Genomic DNA, 18,952 nt, shown 5'->3' on the forward strand with positions numbered 1-18,952 from the left:
GATAAACCACCAGAGAAACAAAAGTCCCCAAAGTGCTCTTTATTAACAGTGCTATAATACAAAACTAGATCTCTAAAACTCCAAAACATACCAATCCAACTCCTACTTCAAACCCACACCACACCCTTGCAACCCCTGGGTTTATATAGACTCCAGACCATGTGGTCTCCCAAACCCAGTGAGTTCAGGTGTGTAGCCATGTCATGTGTCTCCTTTGCAATCCAGACACATGTTTCATCATCCATGGCTACATACACTTGGACACTGAAGTGTCCTTGGCCCAATGAGCATCAGCTGTGGGTGATCAGCCTTGCCACTGTGCTGAATGCTCATGGCCAAACACACACACACACACATCAAGCATTTCCCTGTGTGCTGTGTTTTAACCCTTCAAATCCTGACAGAGGCGACTGTACAAATAGCACAGAGATACAGGAAAGGATTAGGTATCCACCTTCCCTTGAGAATAATAAAAATTCACCAGTAAGTACAGAAGTTAAGTTTCTCTCTGAGAACCGAAGGTAATAAATGGCATGTCAAAAAGTAGTAACTCTCAGGGCACAAAATTAACTTATTTTAATGAAAAAAGCACAACTCCCTCTCCAAAGTCCTCTGAAGTCACCAAATCTCCTGGTCATGGCCACTACTATTAGAAATAGTAGTCACGATTCTGGATAATGGAACCTAATGTCTTAAAGAGAAGGTGAAATAAGGTTTTCATGGAAGTATTTTGCTTTCAGGTGAGCATCTGATGAGGGCAGCTGCCTCAAAGAACCTTCTGATATGAAGGGTATGCTTTGAAACACTCAGGATGCTAGATACAAAACATTGCAGGGTCTTAAATCGTCAAAGAATCTGAGCATTCTATTGATAGCCAATGAAGGCAGTTCTCCCACCAATAATACTAAATCTTTATCTGCTGAACCAAAGAGACTACCAGGGACTCTCCAGATATATGTACCAGCCAACTACTGCCCATTGTGCAAGATGGCCTCTGAAGCAGTGTAGAAAAACCCAAGACACCTAACCTGGAAAATTTTAATAATCACATCAGACTCAAATTAGGAGTGCTCTATTAGGAGATGAAGGGCAGGATCCTACGTGGACCCTTTGGAGTGTATCATTATACAGTCGGCCCTTCTTATACACTGATTTTTTTATACACGGATTCAAGCATACACAGTTTGAAAATGTTTCAAAAAAGTCTAAATTTCAAATATCAAACCTTGATTTTCCATTTTTTTTATAAGGGACACCATTTTGCTATGTCATTATATTTAATGGGACTTGTTATACACAGGGGATCTTGGAACCAAACTCCAGCGTCTAACAAGGGTCCACTGTACTGGGGAAAGCAAACCACTGCAGCCTGAATTTTAAAATGAAACTTGGCTGGGGAGGGGAGATCTCAGGGCTCTGGAAGCCTTGCAGAGTCACACTTAGGATCACAAGGATCACAAGCCGCCTATAGACCATTGCTCACCTCTGCTTTAAACAGATTCCAATCTGAGTTTCAGCTAAGGTTTAATTTTAAAAACAAACAAACAGACCTTGCTCTCTCTTGACAGATGAGCACAACTCCTTGATTTTTTCTTGATCATTCACTGTGTTCTGTGAACACTGGCCGTGACATCTTTTCAGACTAACTCTATGAGTGAGAGATGGGAACCATAAAGATATGGTAGTTAATTTGTTTATTGAATTTATATTCCACCTTTCTCCCAAACAGGTTTCAAGGTGGTTTACAATAATTTTAAAAGATACAGCTAAAAAACTAAAGTATTTAAAAAGTTTAAAAGGAATTAAATATGATTGTTATTAAAAGATGCTAGAAAACAGTTAAAAGACTTAAATTTAAAACATGGTTTCAATAAAAATAAAATAAAATAAAATAAAATAAAGGGATGAGAAAACAGCATATCTTTTATCCATACACATACACTACAGTTCCATAAAATTTACTGTTGAAAAGCCAAACATCCACCTGCTGGTGAAAAGAGAGCCGGGAGGAGGCCAACTGAACCTCCATTAGAAGGGAGTGTCACAGCTAGGAAGAGCCATGCAAAAAGCTCTCTCACGAGTCTCCACCAACTGTGCGTATAAAATTGGTGGTACAGAGAGAAAGTCCTCCCTGCAGATCTTAGGTCTCATGCTGATTTATATAAAGAAACATGGTCTTTCAGACAGCATGGACCAAAGATATTTAGGGCTTTAAAGGTCAAAGCCAGCACTTTGAATTTTGCCCAGAAATGGACCAATAGATAATGCAGCTGTTTTAACTGGGGAAATACATTATCCTTTACCCAGCCCCGATCAACAGCGTGGCTTCAGCATTTTTGACCCACTGAAGTTTCTGAACAGCTTCCAAAGGCACCCCAACATAGAGCGCATTACAATTGTCCACATAGGATATAATCAAGGTCTTACACTAACTAGATCTGGCTTCTTAAGGAACAGGTGCAGTACGTGCACTAGTTTTAACTGTGCAAAAGCACTTCTTGCCACAACTGAAACCTGGGCCTCCAGGTTCAGATCTATGTTTAGAACATATCAAGCTGCGAAACTGTGATTTATCGGGGAGGGGGGGATCCAGGTTGAATCCCCATTTCTCAATGGGCCTTCTGACTGACAACGAACACTTCTGTCTTCTCTGGATTAAGTTTCAATTTGTTAACCCTCATCCAGTCCATTACTGACAGCAGACAATGGGTTGAAGCAGCTCCCTTGGAATCAGATGGAATGGGGAGATAGAGTTGTGTGTCATTAGCATACTGATGATATTGAACTGCAAAACTCTGCATGTCCCAATAGTTTCATGTAGATCTTAAACAGCATTGGGGCCAGAACCAAGATCTGAAGGACACCACAGACTAATGGCCAAGATATCAAACAGGTATCCACCAGCACCACCAGTTCACCCCTCCAAGAAAGACTGAAGCCACTGTAAAACAAGTGCCCCCAAGCCCCATCCCAGAAAGGTGATCCAGAAAGGTACTGTGGCTGATGGTTTTGAAAGCCGCTGAGAGGTCCAGTAGAACCAACAAGGGTACACTGCCTGTGTTGAGTTTCCTGTGTAGGTCCTCCACCAAGGTTACCAAGGTTATCTCTGTCCTATAACAAGCAGGTTCTCGTTGCACAAAACACCTCAAACCTGCAGGTTCTTATTTCAGAAAACACCAATAAGGTAGTGAGATTGGAGTGGAGAGAGAAAAATAAAAGAGATGGGTTGGTGAAAAGAAAATGAGTTTTCAAGAATTTGTGTAGCTTTTTTCCTTATCTGCAAATCTAAGAACAAGGATGAGAAGGATTAAAATTATGGGAGGGATCTATCATCTCCTTTTTGGTAAGAGTTTTAGTGTAGTAACTTGTTAAAATCAACATGTTAAAAATACAAGTTGGGATATAGCCAGTAGCATCATTGGGCTGGCATCATCCTGCACGGTAACTCATGGTGTCAGCTCCCCATTGACCTCTTCCCATACTACACCATACAAAATCCTTAGTAATGTTTTTTTGTATTAATGTTACTCATAAATCCTAATTCCCATACATCACTGAATCTACTGGCAATATTTGTGACATAAACAATTAGCAAGATTAAAACTGTACCTTTAAATTACAATATACGCACAGCCTAAATGTATTTACTGGTGCGTAGTTTCTTGTGGTTAAAGAAATAATTTGATGAGATACGATGTTTTTAAAGAATTTTAAAAATAATATTTTAATATCTTTTGAAAAAAATTAATTTTAATTTTATAAAAAAATATATGGGACTTTTCCTTTCTCCTCCAACTGACCCTCGCTCCACTCACACCATTTCTTCCAGCATTTGGCAGAAACAGGCTTATGCCACAGCCTGTTTCTGCTAAAAGGCAGATATTTGGGGAGCAATGGGGTCACACCCACATGCCCCTAGCGACATCCCTGGATATATCCTGTCCTGGAACAGCACTTCCCCTAAAGGAAGACTCAGATCTACGGTAATACTGCCATTTCAGTTATAAATGTTCTTGGTAGCTCAGAGCACTTGCTACCAGTTTTATCTCCTGCATTTATTTTTCAGTAAACCTGATTACAGTCCGCCCTCGGTATCCATGGACTTACCATCCATGGATTTGAGCATCGGCGGATGGCAAGCCTACATTGAGGTGGAGGAAGAGGAGGAGGAAGATGCAGCAGCAGCAGCAGTGTAAGAGTAGGGAGGAAGAGGGGGAGAAGGCAGTAGGAAAAGGTGGAGGAGGACGAAGAGGAAGTGGCAATGGCAGCCCCTTGCCTCTAACCGCCATAGAAAAGCATAGGGTATGCCTGATCTGATGATTCAAAATGGCCACTTTGTACACCTGATTCAAAATGGCCATCACCATGTGAATGAACACATGGTTGCCTTTGGGAAGGCCATTACTTGGGAATAGCCTCCATTTGTAAAGGTAAAATGAGTAAAAAGAGGTCTCATCTCCCCTGGGGCAGTTCTGAAGGAGAGTTTGTAGCAGAAACTACGATCGTCTCCATAATTTATTTGCTCATCAGTCCTGGAGAGGCTTTCAGGAGCTGACCTTTGAGTTAAGGGGAGGAAAGAAAGATCAGAAGCCTCAGTCCTGCCTGGGTCAGAAGCAGCACTGTTTTCCCCTTGGTGAGGATTTTCTTCCACATCAAACACCCTCACTGCAACAAAGGCTCTGGCAGAGGAAGTCACTGGAGGGGGGGCTGGCATCAAGCATATGTCCTTGCAGCTCCTTTAGAAGTCAGCTAGAAGTGGTCTAATTTCTCTTTCAAAACAACCTTGCCTAGTAGGGAAGGGCTTAGAGATTGAGGGAACTTTCAATTTCACTTTAGCCTCCCTCATTACCCCCATCTGAGGGGGGCATGCAATTTAAAAAAAAAACTTAGAAGGGTGGAGTGGCTGGACACAACAATGAAATGGAGGTGCGAGGAGGCGAAAAGTATGTAGAACTCAGAAAAAGAAAAGAGCAAGATGGAGGAGCTTGCTTATGACTTTTCCTGGGTGAAGCAAGGCAAAAAACTGAGAAGAGGTAGCTAGGGATCAGGAAATTAAATCTCGCAAACGAACATAAGATTTCTTGCTTCACCTGGACAGTGCTTGGAGTTAACCCCTTCCTGGATGGCTCCTTCTCCCCTGGCTGAGAATCTTTCAGTTTTCTTCTGCCTCTGTAATTGGAGCATAAACTTGGATTATGGTTATACTATATATATGGACTTTCCCTGACATCTTTATTGATATGATTTGGTGAGAATTTGCATTTGACTGCTTTTGCTACAATTCTCCCTACTATTAATACAACCCGTTTTTTCTTAGACCTTCATTTCCTGAGTAAAACTTATCTGATTTAAAATTTCCAATTCCTGACCACTTTAACTCACTCACCCCACATACGGCAATGTTTCTAAAGTATAAAAACAATGCATGTGCCTAACTGAGCCGGGGAATTGTTCCCTTGCACAACAGGTTCTGAAGGTAACATCTAACCTATGTAAAACCACTTTTTTTATTCAAACTGCCCATACAATGGGCCTCTGGTATCCACTGGGGTTTGGTTCCAGGATCCCCCATGGATATTAAAATCCATGGATGCTCAAGACCCATTATATGCATTGGCATAGTAAAATGGTGTCCCTTATATAAAATGGAAAATTCAAGGTTTGTTTCTGGATTTTTTGAAAAAAATATATTTCAAGCCATGAATAGTTGAATCGGTGGAGGCAGAATCCATTGAATCCAATTGTATCTGTTAAAAAGCTGTGAATCATCAGGTATTTAAAACGTTTCTCCTTTCTTCTACTTTTAAAAAAAGTGTTCTATTTGTATGATCTCTTGGGGAAAACCATATGGATTCTTGCATAGGTGTCACACCTTCTATTTCATTTTTGAAAAACCCTCACTCACTTAGTTGCCAAATTATAATAATTTCATTGGTTATAAATAGTAAAATACTGAAAACACAAAGACTATATAGTTTAATAAGTGGCTTGTGAAGAGAATGAACACCTTTTGAAAACATGGTAGCAAGCAACATGCAACAGAAGTTTAACTGCTGCTAGATTTTAACAAGTTTAAGTGTTTCTTTTTCAACCAGAAATAGACCTACGTACAATGGAAGTATGCATCTGCAAGGTTGTCCAAGTCTCATCACTCAGCAAAATTCACTTGTGCTCAACCAATGCCACTCTTAATAGAATAAAACTCATGAAAAAGGAATAGGGAAAAAAAAAAAGAAGTCTGAAATAATAAGAAAGGAGAAACTAATTTTCAGTGACAGTCTAGTCTTTCATCTTAAGCCATGCCTTGAACTCTACCTTGTTTAATTATTAAAATCAGGAGCTGCTGTGCAAGATGTGTCTGCTTTTGATGGTTCTTAAATTCAATCCTGCTGACAGACTGTGTCCATTTCTTGCCATATTTATCGTTACCTATGACAAGGTCTGAATGCTAATTTTTTTTTTCCAATTCAGTGTTCATTAGTAACAGAATCTTAAGAGTTTCAGCAAGCTTTATGGGCAACATCAAGCAAATGATCACTTCTCTAAAGGTGCCACACTAATGAAAATGTCAAAAGGGACTTCTTGATTTTACACACAAACACTTGCCTTAGAAACCAAGCATAAAATTTCAAAAGTGACCCAGAAGAGGACAAAAAGACACCTGTGCAAAAATGAGAGCCATAATAATGCCAACAGATTTATTCTCTGCTTGGTTAAATTTTAAAAGTGAGAGTTATGGATGGTCTTGCAGGATGAGAAAAATTGATTCCCATTTAACTGAGGAATCCTTCTGAATATATTCTTCTAAGGAGGCTTCACACAAGGGATACCCACCTATCCCAACCTGTGCCACTTAGGCTACATCTAGTCCCTCACCATCAATCACCATTAAATTCTTTACCTGTCGTAGGTGGGCCACTATTCCATTCTGCATGTCCCTAAGGCCCAAAAACATTATCTGTGTCCTCAACAGCAATAAAATGAGTGAAGCTATCACAGCACTATGGGTGAAGCTATCACAGCACCATGAAAGCATTCAATGGTGGTCATGGTCTTTCAAGAGACCATGTTGATGTAAGGCCAGAACAGGAGGCCCGTTAAAGATGCCTTCAGGGCATCATCAGAATGCGGTGTTTATAAGCTGCATACTCTGATGACTTCCTGAAGCTGGCTGGAAGCCTGGCAGCTGCCCAGACATGGGCAGCTTCAAGACGCTTTGGCAGCAATTTTGTGTGGTGATGCCTCCCACTCTTTGCCTGCCCATTTCAGTTCACTCCCTTACTGATGTCCTTTTGCTAGTAGTGGCAATAAACCTATGCGAGGCTTGGGTAGGGCACTGCTTCTGTAGCTCAGAGCAGCACCATTCTGTGACAGACTGGAGTTAGAGCACATGATGGTGGGGGAGAAGTGGTGGAAAAAAGGAGCTGTCATATTTGGGGCCCTGCCTGACTTTTGTGAGCTTTGCTGGGACTTGGCTAGCAGGATGGAGTTATACTGCTTCCCCTGCTTTCTTTCATCAGACAGGCTGAGAGACGAGGTAACAAAAGAAACTTTTTTGTGTGTGGGAGAGTAGAAGCTGTGTGGAGAAGGCATGTCTCTGGGTTTGATCCTCAGAAAGAGTCCCCAATAGTTAACATTTCTCCCTTTCTGGCCCACACCAGTCTCCAGTTGAGAGCATGTGGCCTCTGTAAACTCCCTACATCCGCACCACCTGTGCCTTTCTCTGCCCCAATGATGGGTTGAGAGTTCCTCCTCTCTTGGGAGAAGCTTCTCCCTTGCACATGGTCACCCTGGGAGCAGCAGCGGAGCAGCAACCAAGAGGCCTCTTCTCTGCACTTGTCTTTGATGCAAGGCTGGCACAAGTGAGAGGCTTCTCGAACACTGCTCAGCCAGCTGCTTAACTGCTGATCCCAGGATAACAGGTGCAAAGGGAGAAGCAACTGAGCAGTCAGTCAATCAGCAACCGAGAAGCCTTTGCCTGTGCCAACCTTAGCTGCAAGGTGGCACAAGCAAGAAGCTTCTTGGTCTCTATTCAGCCAGCTGCTTGGCTGCTGCTCCCCAGGTGAATGGGTGCAAAGGGAGCAGCAACCACAATTGGTTGTTTTGAATTTGCAGTAGAAAAAATAAAGATAAAGGTTTTCCCTTGACAAGATTGTCTAGTTGTGTTGATTGTAGGAGACGGGGCTCCTCTCCATTACTTAGCTGAGGGAGCCAGTATTGTCAGAGGCCATTCCATGGTCATGTGGCCAGCATGACTACACTTGAGAAATCAGAAAATTAATATTCTACTATATGCAGATGATATGATCCTTTTGGCACAAAATTTAATAGGTATGAGAAGATTATTGAAAACTTTTGGGGAAGTATGTAACAAAGAACAACTCTATGTGAACTATACAAAAACAAAGGCTATGGTCTTTGGCAAACATCCACCCAAACATAAATGGATATTGAATGAGTTTCAACTGGAACAAGTCAAGCATTTAACTACTTAGGGGTTTGTTTTTCCGAAAACGGCTCATGGAATAGTCACTTGACATCTGTAAATTTGAAGGCACAACGATCTATTCAAACTGTCTTAAAATTTGCTAGAGTCAAGGGTGGAAATGCAATTGTGCCAACTGTAAGGGTTTATGTAGCAAAGGTCATATCACAGATTATATATGGAGCAGAGGTATGGGGAAATATTAAGACAAATATATTAGAGGTCTTGCTATATAAATTCTTAAGAACAATATTGGGCCTTCCATCAGGAGTACCAGTCACCTACATGTGATCAGAAGTTGGATTAATGCCTATATCTTATCACCTCTTATATGCATCATTTCTTTATTTTGTAAAACTAAAATATTTGGTCAATGAATTAGTAACTCGTGCTGTAGATGAACAAGGAGGTTCTATTTATAAAAATTCATGGCTATCAGAATGTGAGGCAAATTTGAAGAAATTTGACCTGGACACAAGCTAATACACAAGCTTCTGAAAAATATCTTTTTATCACTCTCTATACACTGTTTAACTGGTAGATCATAAAATAGGCCACCTCAAGAAAATATAACATTTTTTTGTCTAACTGAACAACTCGTCTGAAAATGAACTAATTAAATACAAGTAGGAAAGAAAAATGTTTATTGCTTATCAGCATACTACAAACCATATAAAAGAGGCTAACATGTCTGAAAAGTAGCTTTCAGCTACCTCACTTTCATTTAACACAAACATCATATTTGCAACCCGTTGAAACATTCTTTAGGATGCTTGGTGTGATTTTTGTAGCTGCTGTTAGAAACAATACAACTTGGTAGGACATACATTCATGCTTATCTAATAGTACCTCTACATTATTTATTAACTATCCAGTACATTAAGACACATTATGGGGGTTTTAAAAACTGTTCTCACAAAGCCATATAACTGACAAAACAATAAATAATGTGCTAGGTCTTCTACAAAGCAGCAACACAGATACATAATGTAGTCTTTACAGCAGTGTCCCCCAGCCTGTTGCCCCTCAGTTGTATTCAGCTTGACTTCTCATCATTTCGAGTCACCACACCCAATTGTCTGTTTGTTTAGGGATGATGGGAGGTGTGACCTAACATCTCTAGAAGGCACCAGGTCACAGAAAGCTCTATTATAAGAAGATGTCTTTTAAAGAACTAGAATGCTGAAGAAAACAGCTATCTGAAAGTTTTAACATGTCCTTCATTCTATGCAACATTTACTCAAACCCCTAGGGGAACGTCATCTGGAAATCCAGGCTTCAATAACACCAATAAGCAGATAACATGCAGCTCTCCCTCCTTTCTATCTATGATGTACAGAAGAATACAGAATCTTAAAGAAGTATCTGGAGATGGTATTTGGGAACAGGCTGAATCTTAATAAAGGTAAGTCAGAGATAATTAGGGTTAGGAAGCTAGTTGATTAGGATAAATAGGTACAATACATTTTGAATGGGATTGCACTTCCTGTTAATGGCCAAATTCATAGCCTGGAGGTTCTCCTGGAATCCAGACTATCTATGGAAGCAAAGGTGGCAGTAGTAGCTAGAGCTGCCTTTGACCAAATTCAGCTGATATGCTAGTTTTGATCCGGCTAGAGAAAATAGATTTCTAGAACAAATTTTTACAGATATGCCTGTATTTCACTACAATTCCCCATGCAGTAGTTGCATTCAGACAGGATAACTGTTCTGCACTTATGTGCTTGTGTCGTATTACTGGCACCAGAGACCTTACTCTTGGCTCATCATTAATATCAGTCAGCACTAGCACTAGCAACATGGCTTTGTTAGACTTTGACTCTAATCTGTGGAACTCTCTCCCAAGGACACATGATTGGCACCTTCAATTTTAACCTTTACAATGGCTTTAAATTTCACAATGACTTTGAAGTCTCATTTGTTTTGGTCAGCATTTAATAGGGATACTCGTATTGACTGGCTGAGGGCCTGTACAGACTGGCACTTTGTGCCGACCTGTGGGCGGGGTTAGGACGCAGCGTCTGCACCCTGCGTGCCCTAACTCCACCTCCAGAGTGCCATTTTGCCACACATTGGTACACATGGCACATGCCATGACGACACCCCTCCGGAGCAGCATGCACATGATGCAGTACTGAAAGAGTGTCATAAAGCCACACCGCTGTTTTTTACGCTTGCAGGAAGCTGGATCGGGGCCGCGGCATAGGGCTGCTATGACCCCGATCCAGCCAGGAACGGAGCAACTGCATGCCACCCGTCTATACAGCCCCTTAGTTTATCTTTGTTCTGACTTCAACTATGTTTCACAGGTACTGTTGCTGGCTTTTTTTCTCCTTTCTTGGATACTATTTCATTTGTGTAATATTATGGAAAGTGTACTTACTCATTTGATTAATCATCTTGATAGAATTTGCCTTTAAAGATCACATTTTAAAAGTTAAGTTAAACATTCCATACTAAGAACACTTAAACTGAAAAATAAGCTCAAACACCTGATTAGCATTAGATGTACTCATGATGTATTCAAATCAACAACAAAAAAACTTTGATATCTATTTCAATCATACAGTAAAGCATATATTGCTAAAGAGCACCTGCTAAGTAGCCGTATCAGCATTATTATATTAGTATACAGGTTTTTATATTTTATAGGTTTCATCTTCCAAAAAATAGAAAAACTGCATGGCAACAAACAAGGCTAGGGTAGATCTGGGATAAATTATAATTAGGATATTACACCATATTTTAGAGGCTATTCATAAACCATAAATGAAAGCAAACTGAAAATCTGTGTGAGTCAGGGTGGGAGGGAAGAAAACAATAGTGTTTCTTTCAGCTATCTCTTTAATAAAGCAGTGTCACTGTTACTTTTAGTTCTGTACTATGATAACATAAAATAATTTTTCAATCTCGCAATATTATGTTTTGTGAGAGGAAGCAATATTCTTCCTTGAACAATTCTTTAAATGAACACTTTTCTATAACAGTATATATGTATGCTTTGAGAAAGGTGCTGCTTCGTGATATATTAATAAAGCAAATATTCATATCTCGTTATTATACAGTACTTACAGTTGCTTTTGTTTGTGCCAAATATTCTGCTTCCATTTTACTTAAACGTGCATTTGTATCTTCCAGCAGTTCCTGGATATTTTCTGTATGTTTCTTCTGAAGATCAAATTTTTCCTTTTCCATTTCAGCCACAGCATTGTGGAGCTAGCAGCACAAACATACACACACAAATTAGGATATCATTCAGCAGCTACATTACAGTTGATACGATTATCACTGTTATTATTTTCATTATTATTATCATTATCAGTTGTAACTGGTATAAGTATTACAGATGTGAAGGCATGAGAAAGAAACTGGAAAAGTTCAGGAAAACAAACTATTGTTTTCTTTTAAATGAAGCCTTATTTTTCAAGAAAAACAAAAATAATAATTATGGAATTATTTGTTTTAAGACTGACAAACAAGAGAAAAACAAGCAGTCCATTTATAAATGTGATTCTTCAAGCCTACACAGATCTGGGACTTCTGAGTGAGGCAATGGCCAGCTGACATCTTTTCACAGAGTTCTGTGAAAGGAGTAGCAGCAACAGCAATAATCACTGGCATAGAAAAAAGTTCTGGCTGGTGAATCTCTCCTCAAAGAAGGAGAGAGTATAGAGATCACCCATCAGGGTCTGGAATCCTTGCTAAGCTCATGGGAGCAAATTCCTTCAAGCTCATGCCACTGCATGCAAGTCTTTTGTAAGCACATTAAGCCTGCAATCTCACTTTCTTATTTCTTTAAAACATCTTGAAATGTTTGAACATAAGCTAAAAGAGCACATCAAATCAATGCCTTGGTGAGTTTCCTGTTTTCCATATTAATATGAGAGGGTTTCAGATTATTTTTTAGATTTCTAAAATTGAGTTTTGAAAGCAGAAAATTTAATGTAATTTTGATTTTTAAAAAGTTTTTCAAATGAACCAAAGGTATAGTAACATTAAAAGGCGGAATGTAATTTTTAAGTTGGAAGATTGGTTGTTCTTGTAAAGGGAGAAAGAAAAGTGACTGGGTTTGTTATAGAAAAGTGGAGTTATTTTGTCTGGGAGAGCTATTCCATCAAAAGCAATCTGGATAATAAGAGAAGCAACACTTTATCTGAGGAGTTGGTGTAGAAACAACAGTGTTATATATGTCAGGTTTTTGTTAAACAGAAGAATGCCAATAATTCAACTGTGAAACAGTATGTGATCATCAATTTGGCAAAAAACATGGGAGGAACTTAAAACGATGAAGAATTACTTCAAGAACTTTAGATTTTCAATATTTGATATGCTGGAAAACAAGAGAAGAAGGGCATCAGATGGAGGAGGATCAAGGAGAGATATTGGAGTGTGAAGAAAGAACTACAGTTGGTGATTTAGAGACAGACCAAGTTGATTTTGGAGATTTAAAAGTGATTTCAGAGGAACCAGGGGAAAGTATTGGATATACTGGAAGCAACAGAGAGCAGAGGAATAACGTCGGATACTTCTGAAACATTCAAAAGGAGAGTGTATTTGCCTGATTTTCATGAAAGACAGTCAAGATTTTGGAGGCTGGAATGTTGAAATTTACAGTAAAATTATTGGAGAAGACATGGTATTTGGGAGAAGCTTCTAAAAGACTATGATGATACCTGGTACTCAGCAAGATCTTTGGAAGGAGAGAATAACACGGATAAAGTCCAGAGATTCACTATGAAGGGTTTTTTTTTTTATTCCAATAAAGGAGGAGGAGGATTATATTTATATCCATCCCTTCTCCCAAAACTGGGACATAGGGCACTTACAACAAAACAAGCAGTTTTGCAAGTATCACATGTTCATGTAGAAATATATACATACTGTCTTGATTTGAAGAACAAAGAGCTGTCATACTTGCTCATTTAGTGTAATAATTATGTTATTGCCATTTGTTAATGCACCTAAATTTTCCATTAACTCTTATGGGTCCTGCCATAACTATAAATGATATGCTAATTGGTGGACTAATGGCCAGTGGCATTGTTCATTTTAATCATTTGTCTCAAACACAGACTTCAACAACCTTTAGCTTAAACTTCATCTTGTTTCCTGAAATCTGACTTTATTTTTGCAAAATCTGAAGAGGAAATCTGATCTGCCCAAAGATGTGCAAAGTTGCACATCATTACACTGTCCCAGGGGACAAATAAAAATCACCTATTCTATCACACAACTCTGCTTATTGATGCTTATTGGGTGCAACTGCAAAGGTTTGGCAAAAAAGACAGGTAAATGAATGGCTAAAAAACTTAGGTTGTTTGATGTTTGGAATGGAAGAAATAAAGACTGAATTTACTGGAATTAAGATGCTATCCCTGTTGCTTGACGTTTGATGTCGGCCTAGTTTAAAGGATGTTGTTATAAAATACTATATATATATATATATATATATGTACAAAACTCAAGAAAGTGTTTAAAATGATATTAAGGTTGCTTTACATGTATGCTGAAGGGTTAGATAATTAGAAGATATATTATGGAGAGGTCTTAAAGTGGAATTAAGAGGAAAGGGTGTCTTGAGAAGCATATAGGGAAATGAATATAATGGGGCTGAGAGCTGTTTTTAAAGATGAAGAATTTAGTAGTAGGCAACCTGGATATTTTATATTATAATAGACTGTTATTAAAAAAGAGTTAGTAATAGGGGGTTACTTGTTTAGTTTAATTGAGAGGAAGATTAATACTAATATTTAATAAAGATTACCAACCTTTTATTGACTTAGTGTATGAGATTTTTATGAGATTTTATAATTTTTGATATTATTAGTAAACATTTGTTATCCAAAGAGAAAGAGGATGATTTAGTGTGATAGATGACAATTTTACTCAGATTATATGCTTTAATAACTGCTGAAGATTGTTTGGAATTCACATTCTTTTCTGTTTCTCTTTTTCTTTATTTTTCCTTGTTTACTATATATCTGTCTCAATCTAACTATCTAAAGCCTTTTTATTGCTGTTTACAACATTTTTATTTCAGTCTATCATTTCTTTACTAACTTTTTTTTCTTTTTGTGGGCTCTTTTGTTTATGTATATATATGAAATTTTTATTCTATGTGGAAAATAATTAAAAAAGAGAAGCCTACTGAGTGACTTTGGGCAATGACAGATTTGTCTCAGGGTTGCCATAAGTTAGAGGTGATTTGAAGGCACACAATAACAAACCAGAAAATTACTTAAGTGTTTTGAGTATGATGTAATTCCTCATCAGTCTTTACGTGTCTCCTGCATAAGAAATTTTTCAGGAGACAATGGTTGCCACTCTGTTTCTAATTCAAAATTCATTATGTTTTATATACATAAAAATATTTTAGTATTCTACCTTCACAAAATAGCCTCAAGGCCATATGCTATATGCTATACTTTGACCATTTGCTTTGAATCACCTTTCTATTCATGTTACATTTTTAATAGGTATGTTCTGTTCCACTAACGGGTATAAATAAATACTTTTTTTAAAAAAGGCCTGGACAGATCTGAGAAACTCTTGAGCTGAGTAGCTGCTGGCAGGAAATTTGCCCTCACATCTCCAGCATGCATTTCAGGGCATATCCAAGGTATTCTCTCTCAATGTTAACATCCACCATAAAATAACCATAATTAAGATGTGAAAGAGAATAAATGAAGGGGTTGTAAGAGTTCACAGATAACCAAAAAACCATAGTTACAGGCAAAAAACCTGTTGTTTGTGGCACATTAGTCACACATATTGGTGATTAGCAAGCTAACACTGGTAAAAGTATGTCTCTCAAGAGGGTTACTGATGTCACCACTGCTCTGGTAGACTGACTTCATAATATAGCAGGTTCAGATATTATAGCCAGTGTAAGAATCACTATTTTACTGACTTCTATCATCTCTTTTTAAATTGAATTCTGTGAAACAGATAGTTTACATGCTTTTTAACTGTAACTTTTTATGTGTTTTCACATGTCTTCACATGCATTTTATCTCTGTTCATTCCAATTACTGTAAGTCACATTAAATCCTAGTACTGAGACAAAAGAGATATGTACATGGAAAAAGAATAAGAATGGACTGTAGACACTGAGCACTGTGTTGAAAGGATATTAATATATTCTGCAAAATACCTTCAACAAGTCTATCTGCATGCATAAGACTTATGAGGCATTCAGCTTTAAAAACTCTCAAAATGGTATCAAGTTGACAGATATTCCACGCAGCGGGGTTGAGAGACTGAATGTTCTGGTGCCTCACTTTTCCTTCCAAATGTGTAAGGAGAGTCAAATATACTGGGAGACACAGAAATGATCAATGACCCAACAGTAGCTGAGTTGTGATGTACAGCTAACACAACCAGCAGTGTCAGAAGAACACAATCAGCACCGTCCTCTCTGATCTTCATAATAACACTTATGAAAAGGAGGACTCTGTACTGCTAATCACAAAGTGCAGGTATTTGTTATATGATGGGGAAACAACAATATGTAAGTAAGCCTTCTTCAATTCAGTGGCCACAAACCGGTAACAACTGAGGCTTCTGAAGTCTAGAATATGACACAGACCACCATCTTTCTAGAGACTGAGAAGCAATAGGAAAAATACCAGTAAAGCAGATTTGGGCAGCAGGGGAATATGCTTGATGACACCCTTTCCCCAAATCACAGTGTCCTTCCTGTAGGACACGCAGCACATTTATCGTGGACTATTCCAACAAAGAGAATCAAACTCTATGGCACAGTGAAGTTAAATCACAGACAGAACAAGCCTTGTTGATGATATTGTGTCACGTATTGAAATGGCTTAAAAGATGTTCTCCTGATGATGGAAGTGGCAAGGTGAAATTGGGAACATCAGTTCTGTAGGAACTGATGACCCGTGAGGGCTTTGTGTTAATCTGGGAAATCAAGGGTGATTTTTGGAAGAACAAAATGATTCCTTGTTGGATAAGAACAAATATTTGGATTGTTTAAAGATTCCTTCTTCGGCAAAGAAGTCTATAAAAACATGATTGGAGAAAAGTGCAAAAAAGATGGAGGCTTAGACACTGATAAAGGAAAAAGCACTGCGGAGTGGGTGAAAATTATGATTGTACATCAGTACTCAAGATGAGCTGCTCTCACCTGAAAGATACAATCCATTAAGTCATTCCTCTCAGCTTTGAAAACGCCTCCTCCATCAAATGTAAGATCCTTCATCTTTGTGTATGTGTCTTCTGTAGCAGATACCATTCACAGCCAAGTGTAAATAATGGAGTACCATCATCCTTGATCTTCCAGAGACTATCCTGGAATTCAGGGAATTTCTCAGTTTAAAACAGATGCCATTCAGATTAGGGACTGATACCAATACCAACAACAACATCGTAGATGCTCCATCTCAACTGAAGTCAACACTTCAGTAACTGATGGTGGAGGTCCAGTTAGTAAAAGAGATGAAAAATGCTCTGTTTTCAGCAGTGAGTTTGTACATGTTCCCAACTGAGAACTTTTAATCTTGAGGCCAGCTGACATCAAACTTGTAGGGTGAAGGGCTGACAAAGGCTGCAGGACTCAACTTTGTGATTTTTACCAGGTACAGAAGGATCTCAGAATGATCATTTGTTCGCATAAGCAAATCTCTGAAAGAAGGCCACTAAGATGATAAGAGCATGAAACTGCTGGAAGGATCTAAAATCTTTGGCTCAGAAGAAAAGGATAGGAAAAAAAGAAGAGGAAGAACAAATTACTCTTGAATGGTCCAGACAGGGAGTAGCTAAAGTTTTTACTAAAGCAACTCCTTCAGCTCAAAGAAAAAACCAAGGAGATAGAAGGGAACCATGCTATATTTCATTTATACAGAGTGATTGGTGCTACTTTCAAAATTATTGCTCCAGAAGATTCCAAACGCTCACTGCATCGGCACAGATGACGAATATGCGTAAATCACAGATCTAGAAAGAATGTACATTTCAATACGTTTTCATGTCAATGCCAAAAGGACATTGTGGATGAGCAGCAGATCATGACCAACCTCAGATTCTACAAATATAAATAAAAGTCAACGCTGAAATTTTTTTACCACATCCTTCATTGTAGAATATGGAAATTTTATCTAGAAGACCTACTTTAAAACTGAGGCTGCAAACTTTTATTTCATTATGTCTGTAATTGATTTTAAAACACTGAAATAACCAAAACCCAATTAGTGAAGCAGCAGATTTTATGTTATTTCATATTCAAACAAGAAAAATTCATTACCCTTTTCTCCCACTCATTGTTTAGGGAATCTGTACTTTGCTCACACAACTTTTTCAGCTCAACGATTTGTTTCTCCTTAGCTTCCCTAACAACTTGTGATTCACGAACAAGCATCTGAACTGTCGAGAAAAACAAACAAGCAACATATTAGATTATTATTCTATTCCAATGAGCCAAATATCAGATAAGGGCTTACATTGGCTTCATTTTATTTATGTATTTATTTTTTTAAAAAAAACATGATTTCATTGTAATGTATTAAAATACGTCACCTTGCCCCATTTTAAGCTGCTTTTACATGCCCCCTCAGTTTAAAAGCAGGTTGCTATTTGATATTAGGAAGGAAGGAAGGAAGGAAGGAAGGAAGGAAGGAAGGAAGGAAGACTACCACAGCCAAAATCCTATGGATATCCAAAACTGTACGGTTGCTTAAATGTTTCTCAAATAATTTGAATTTTAAATCAAGCAAGCAAAAAACCCTGAACAAATTCTGTTCCAGAACTGGAACAGCAATCATATGAAGGGGGTCTTAAACCAGAAATTCAAAGCTCTACTGGGTTCACAACAGCTGGAGCAACATGAAAGATACATAATTCACCCCCCATGATAATGTAGCTCAAGTTCAAACAGGAATAAACATAACACTGAGCCTGAAGTACTTGATTTATGATGCTTCACCTTTCTTTTCAAGCTTTTGAATAGTCTCTTCAGCTTCACTTTGTTTGGTTTTGTACAACGTCTTCAGTACTTCAATTTCATTATTCTTTCTGTCCAAAATCTGTAGTAGAAAAATAAGAGCCTATCAAACCTGAAGTGAGCAACACCAAAATGAAAACACAACATAGCATAAGCAGGGACCAGAGTATATTTAGTACAGAAAGGCTACCTGAATTATGCATGTCTCAGACATAAGCCTTTGTTAGTTTAAAAGATTCTTTTGAGTAACTAAATGCCACATAAGCACCAGATGATTTTTTTGGTCAAAACAGAACAAAATGTATTTTTAGAGTGACAAAGTTTGGACGAAAATGTCCCCTGTGAAATAAAACTGCTAAGCAAAGGAAAAGACTGAATTTGAGAAGATTTATTTTCCCAAAAGCATAAATATGCTTTCACAATCATATAAAGAATGTTGAAGTCTAACATGTTCTGAAAGATAACTCTAAAATGCAAGTGTATTACTGCTGAATGTTCTGTTTAAATCC

The 18,952-nt window shown here is 38.2% G+C and overlaps 1 protein-coding gene across 9 annotated transcripts in view; it reads right to left on the reverse strand.

Annotated features, from left to right (window-relative positions):
• CEP112 (centrosomal protein 112) overlaps positions 1 to 18,952 on the reverse strand; it is a 386,512-nt gene that overhangs the window by 258,054 nt on the left and 109,506 nt on the right. For all 9 annotated transcript variants that reach the window (XM_042453249.1, XM_042453248.1, XM_042453245.1 and 6 more), the window contains 3 exons: positions 18,426 to 18,525; positions 17,748 to 17,866; positions 11,558 to 11,701 (listed from right to left, as the gene is read on the reverse strand). In XM_042453249.1, the coding sequence (XP_042309183.1) occupies positions 11,558 to 11,701; positions 17,748 to 17,866; positions 18,426 to 18,525 (363 nt within the window). The remainder of the gene's footprint in view (positions 1 to 11,557; positions 11,702 to 17,747; positions 17,867 to 18,425; positions 18,526 to 18,952) is intronic.

Source organism: Sceloporus undulatus, chromosome 2, assembly GCF_019175285.1.
Source record: "Sceloporus undulatus isolate JIND9_A2432 ecotype Alabama chromosome 2, SceUnd_v1.1, whole genome shotgun sequence".
Lineage (NCBI taxonomy): Eukaryota > Metazoa > Chordata > Lepidosauria > Squamata > Phrynosomatidae > Sceloporus > Sceloporus undulatus.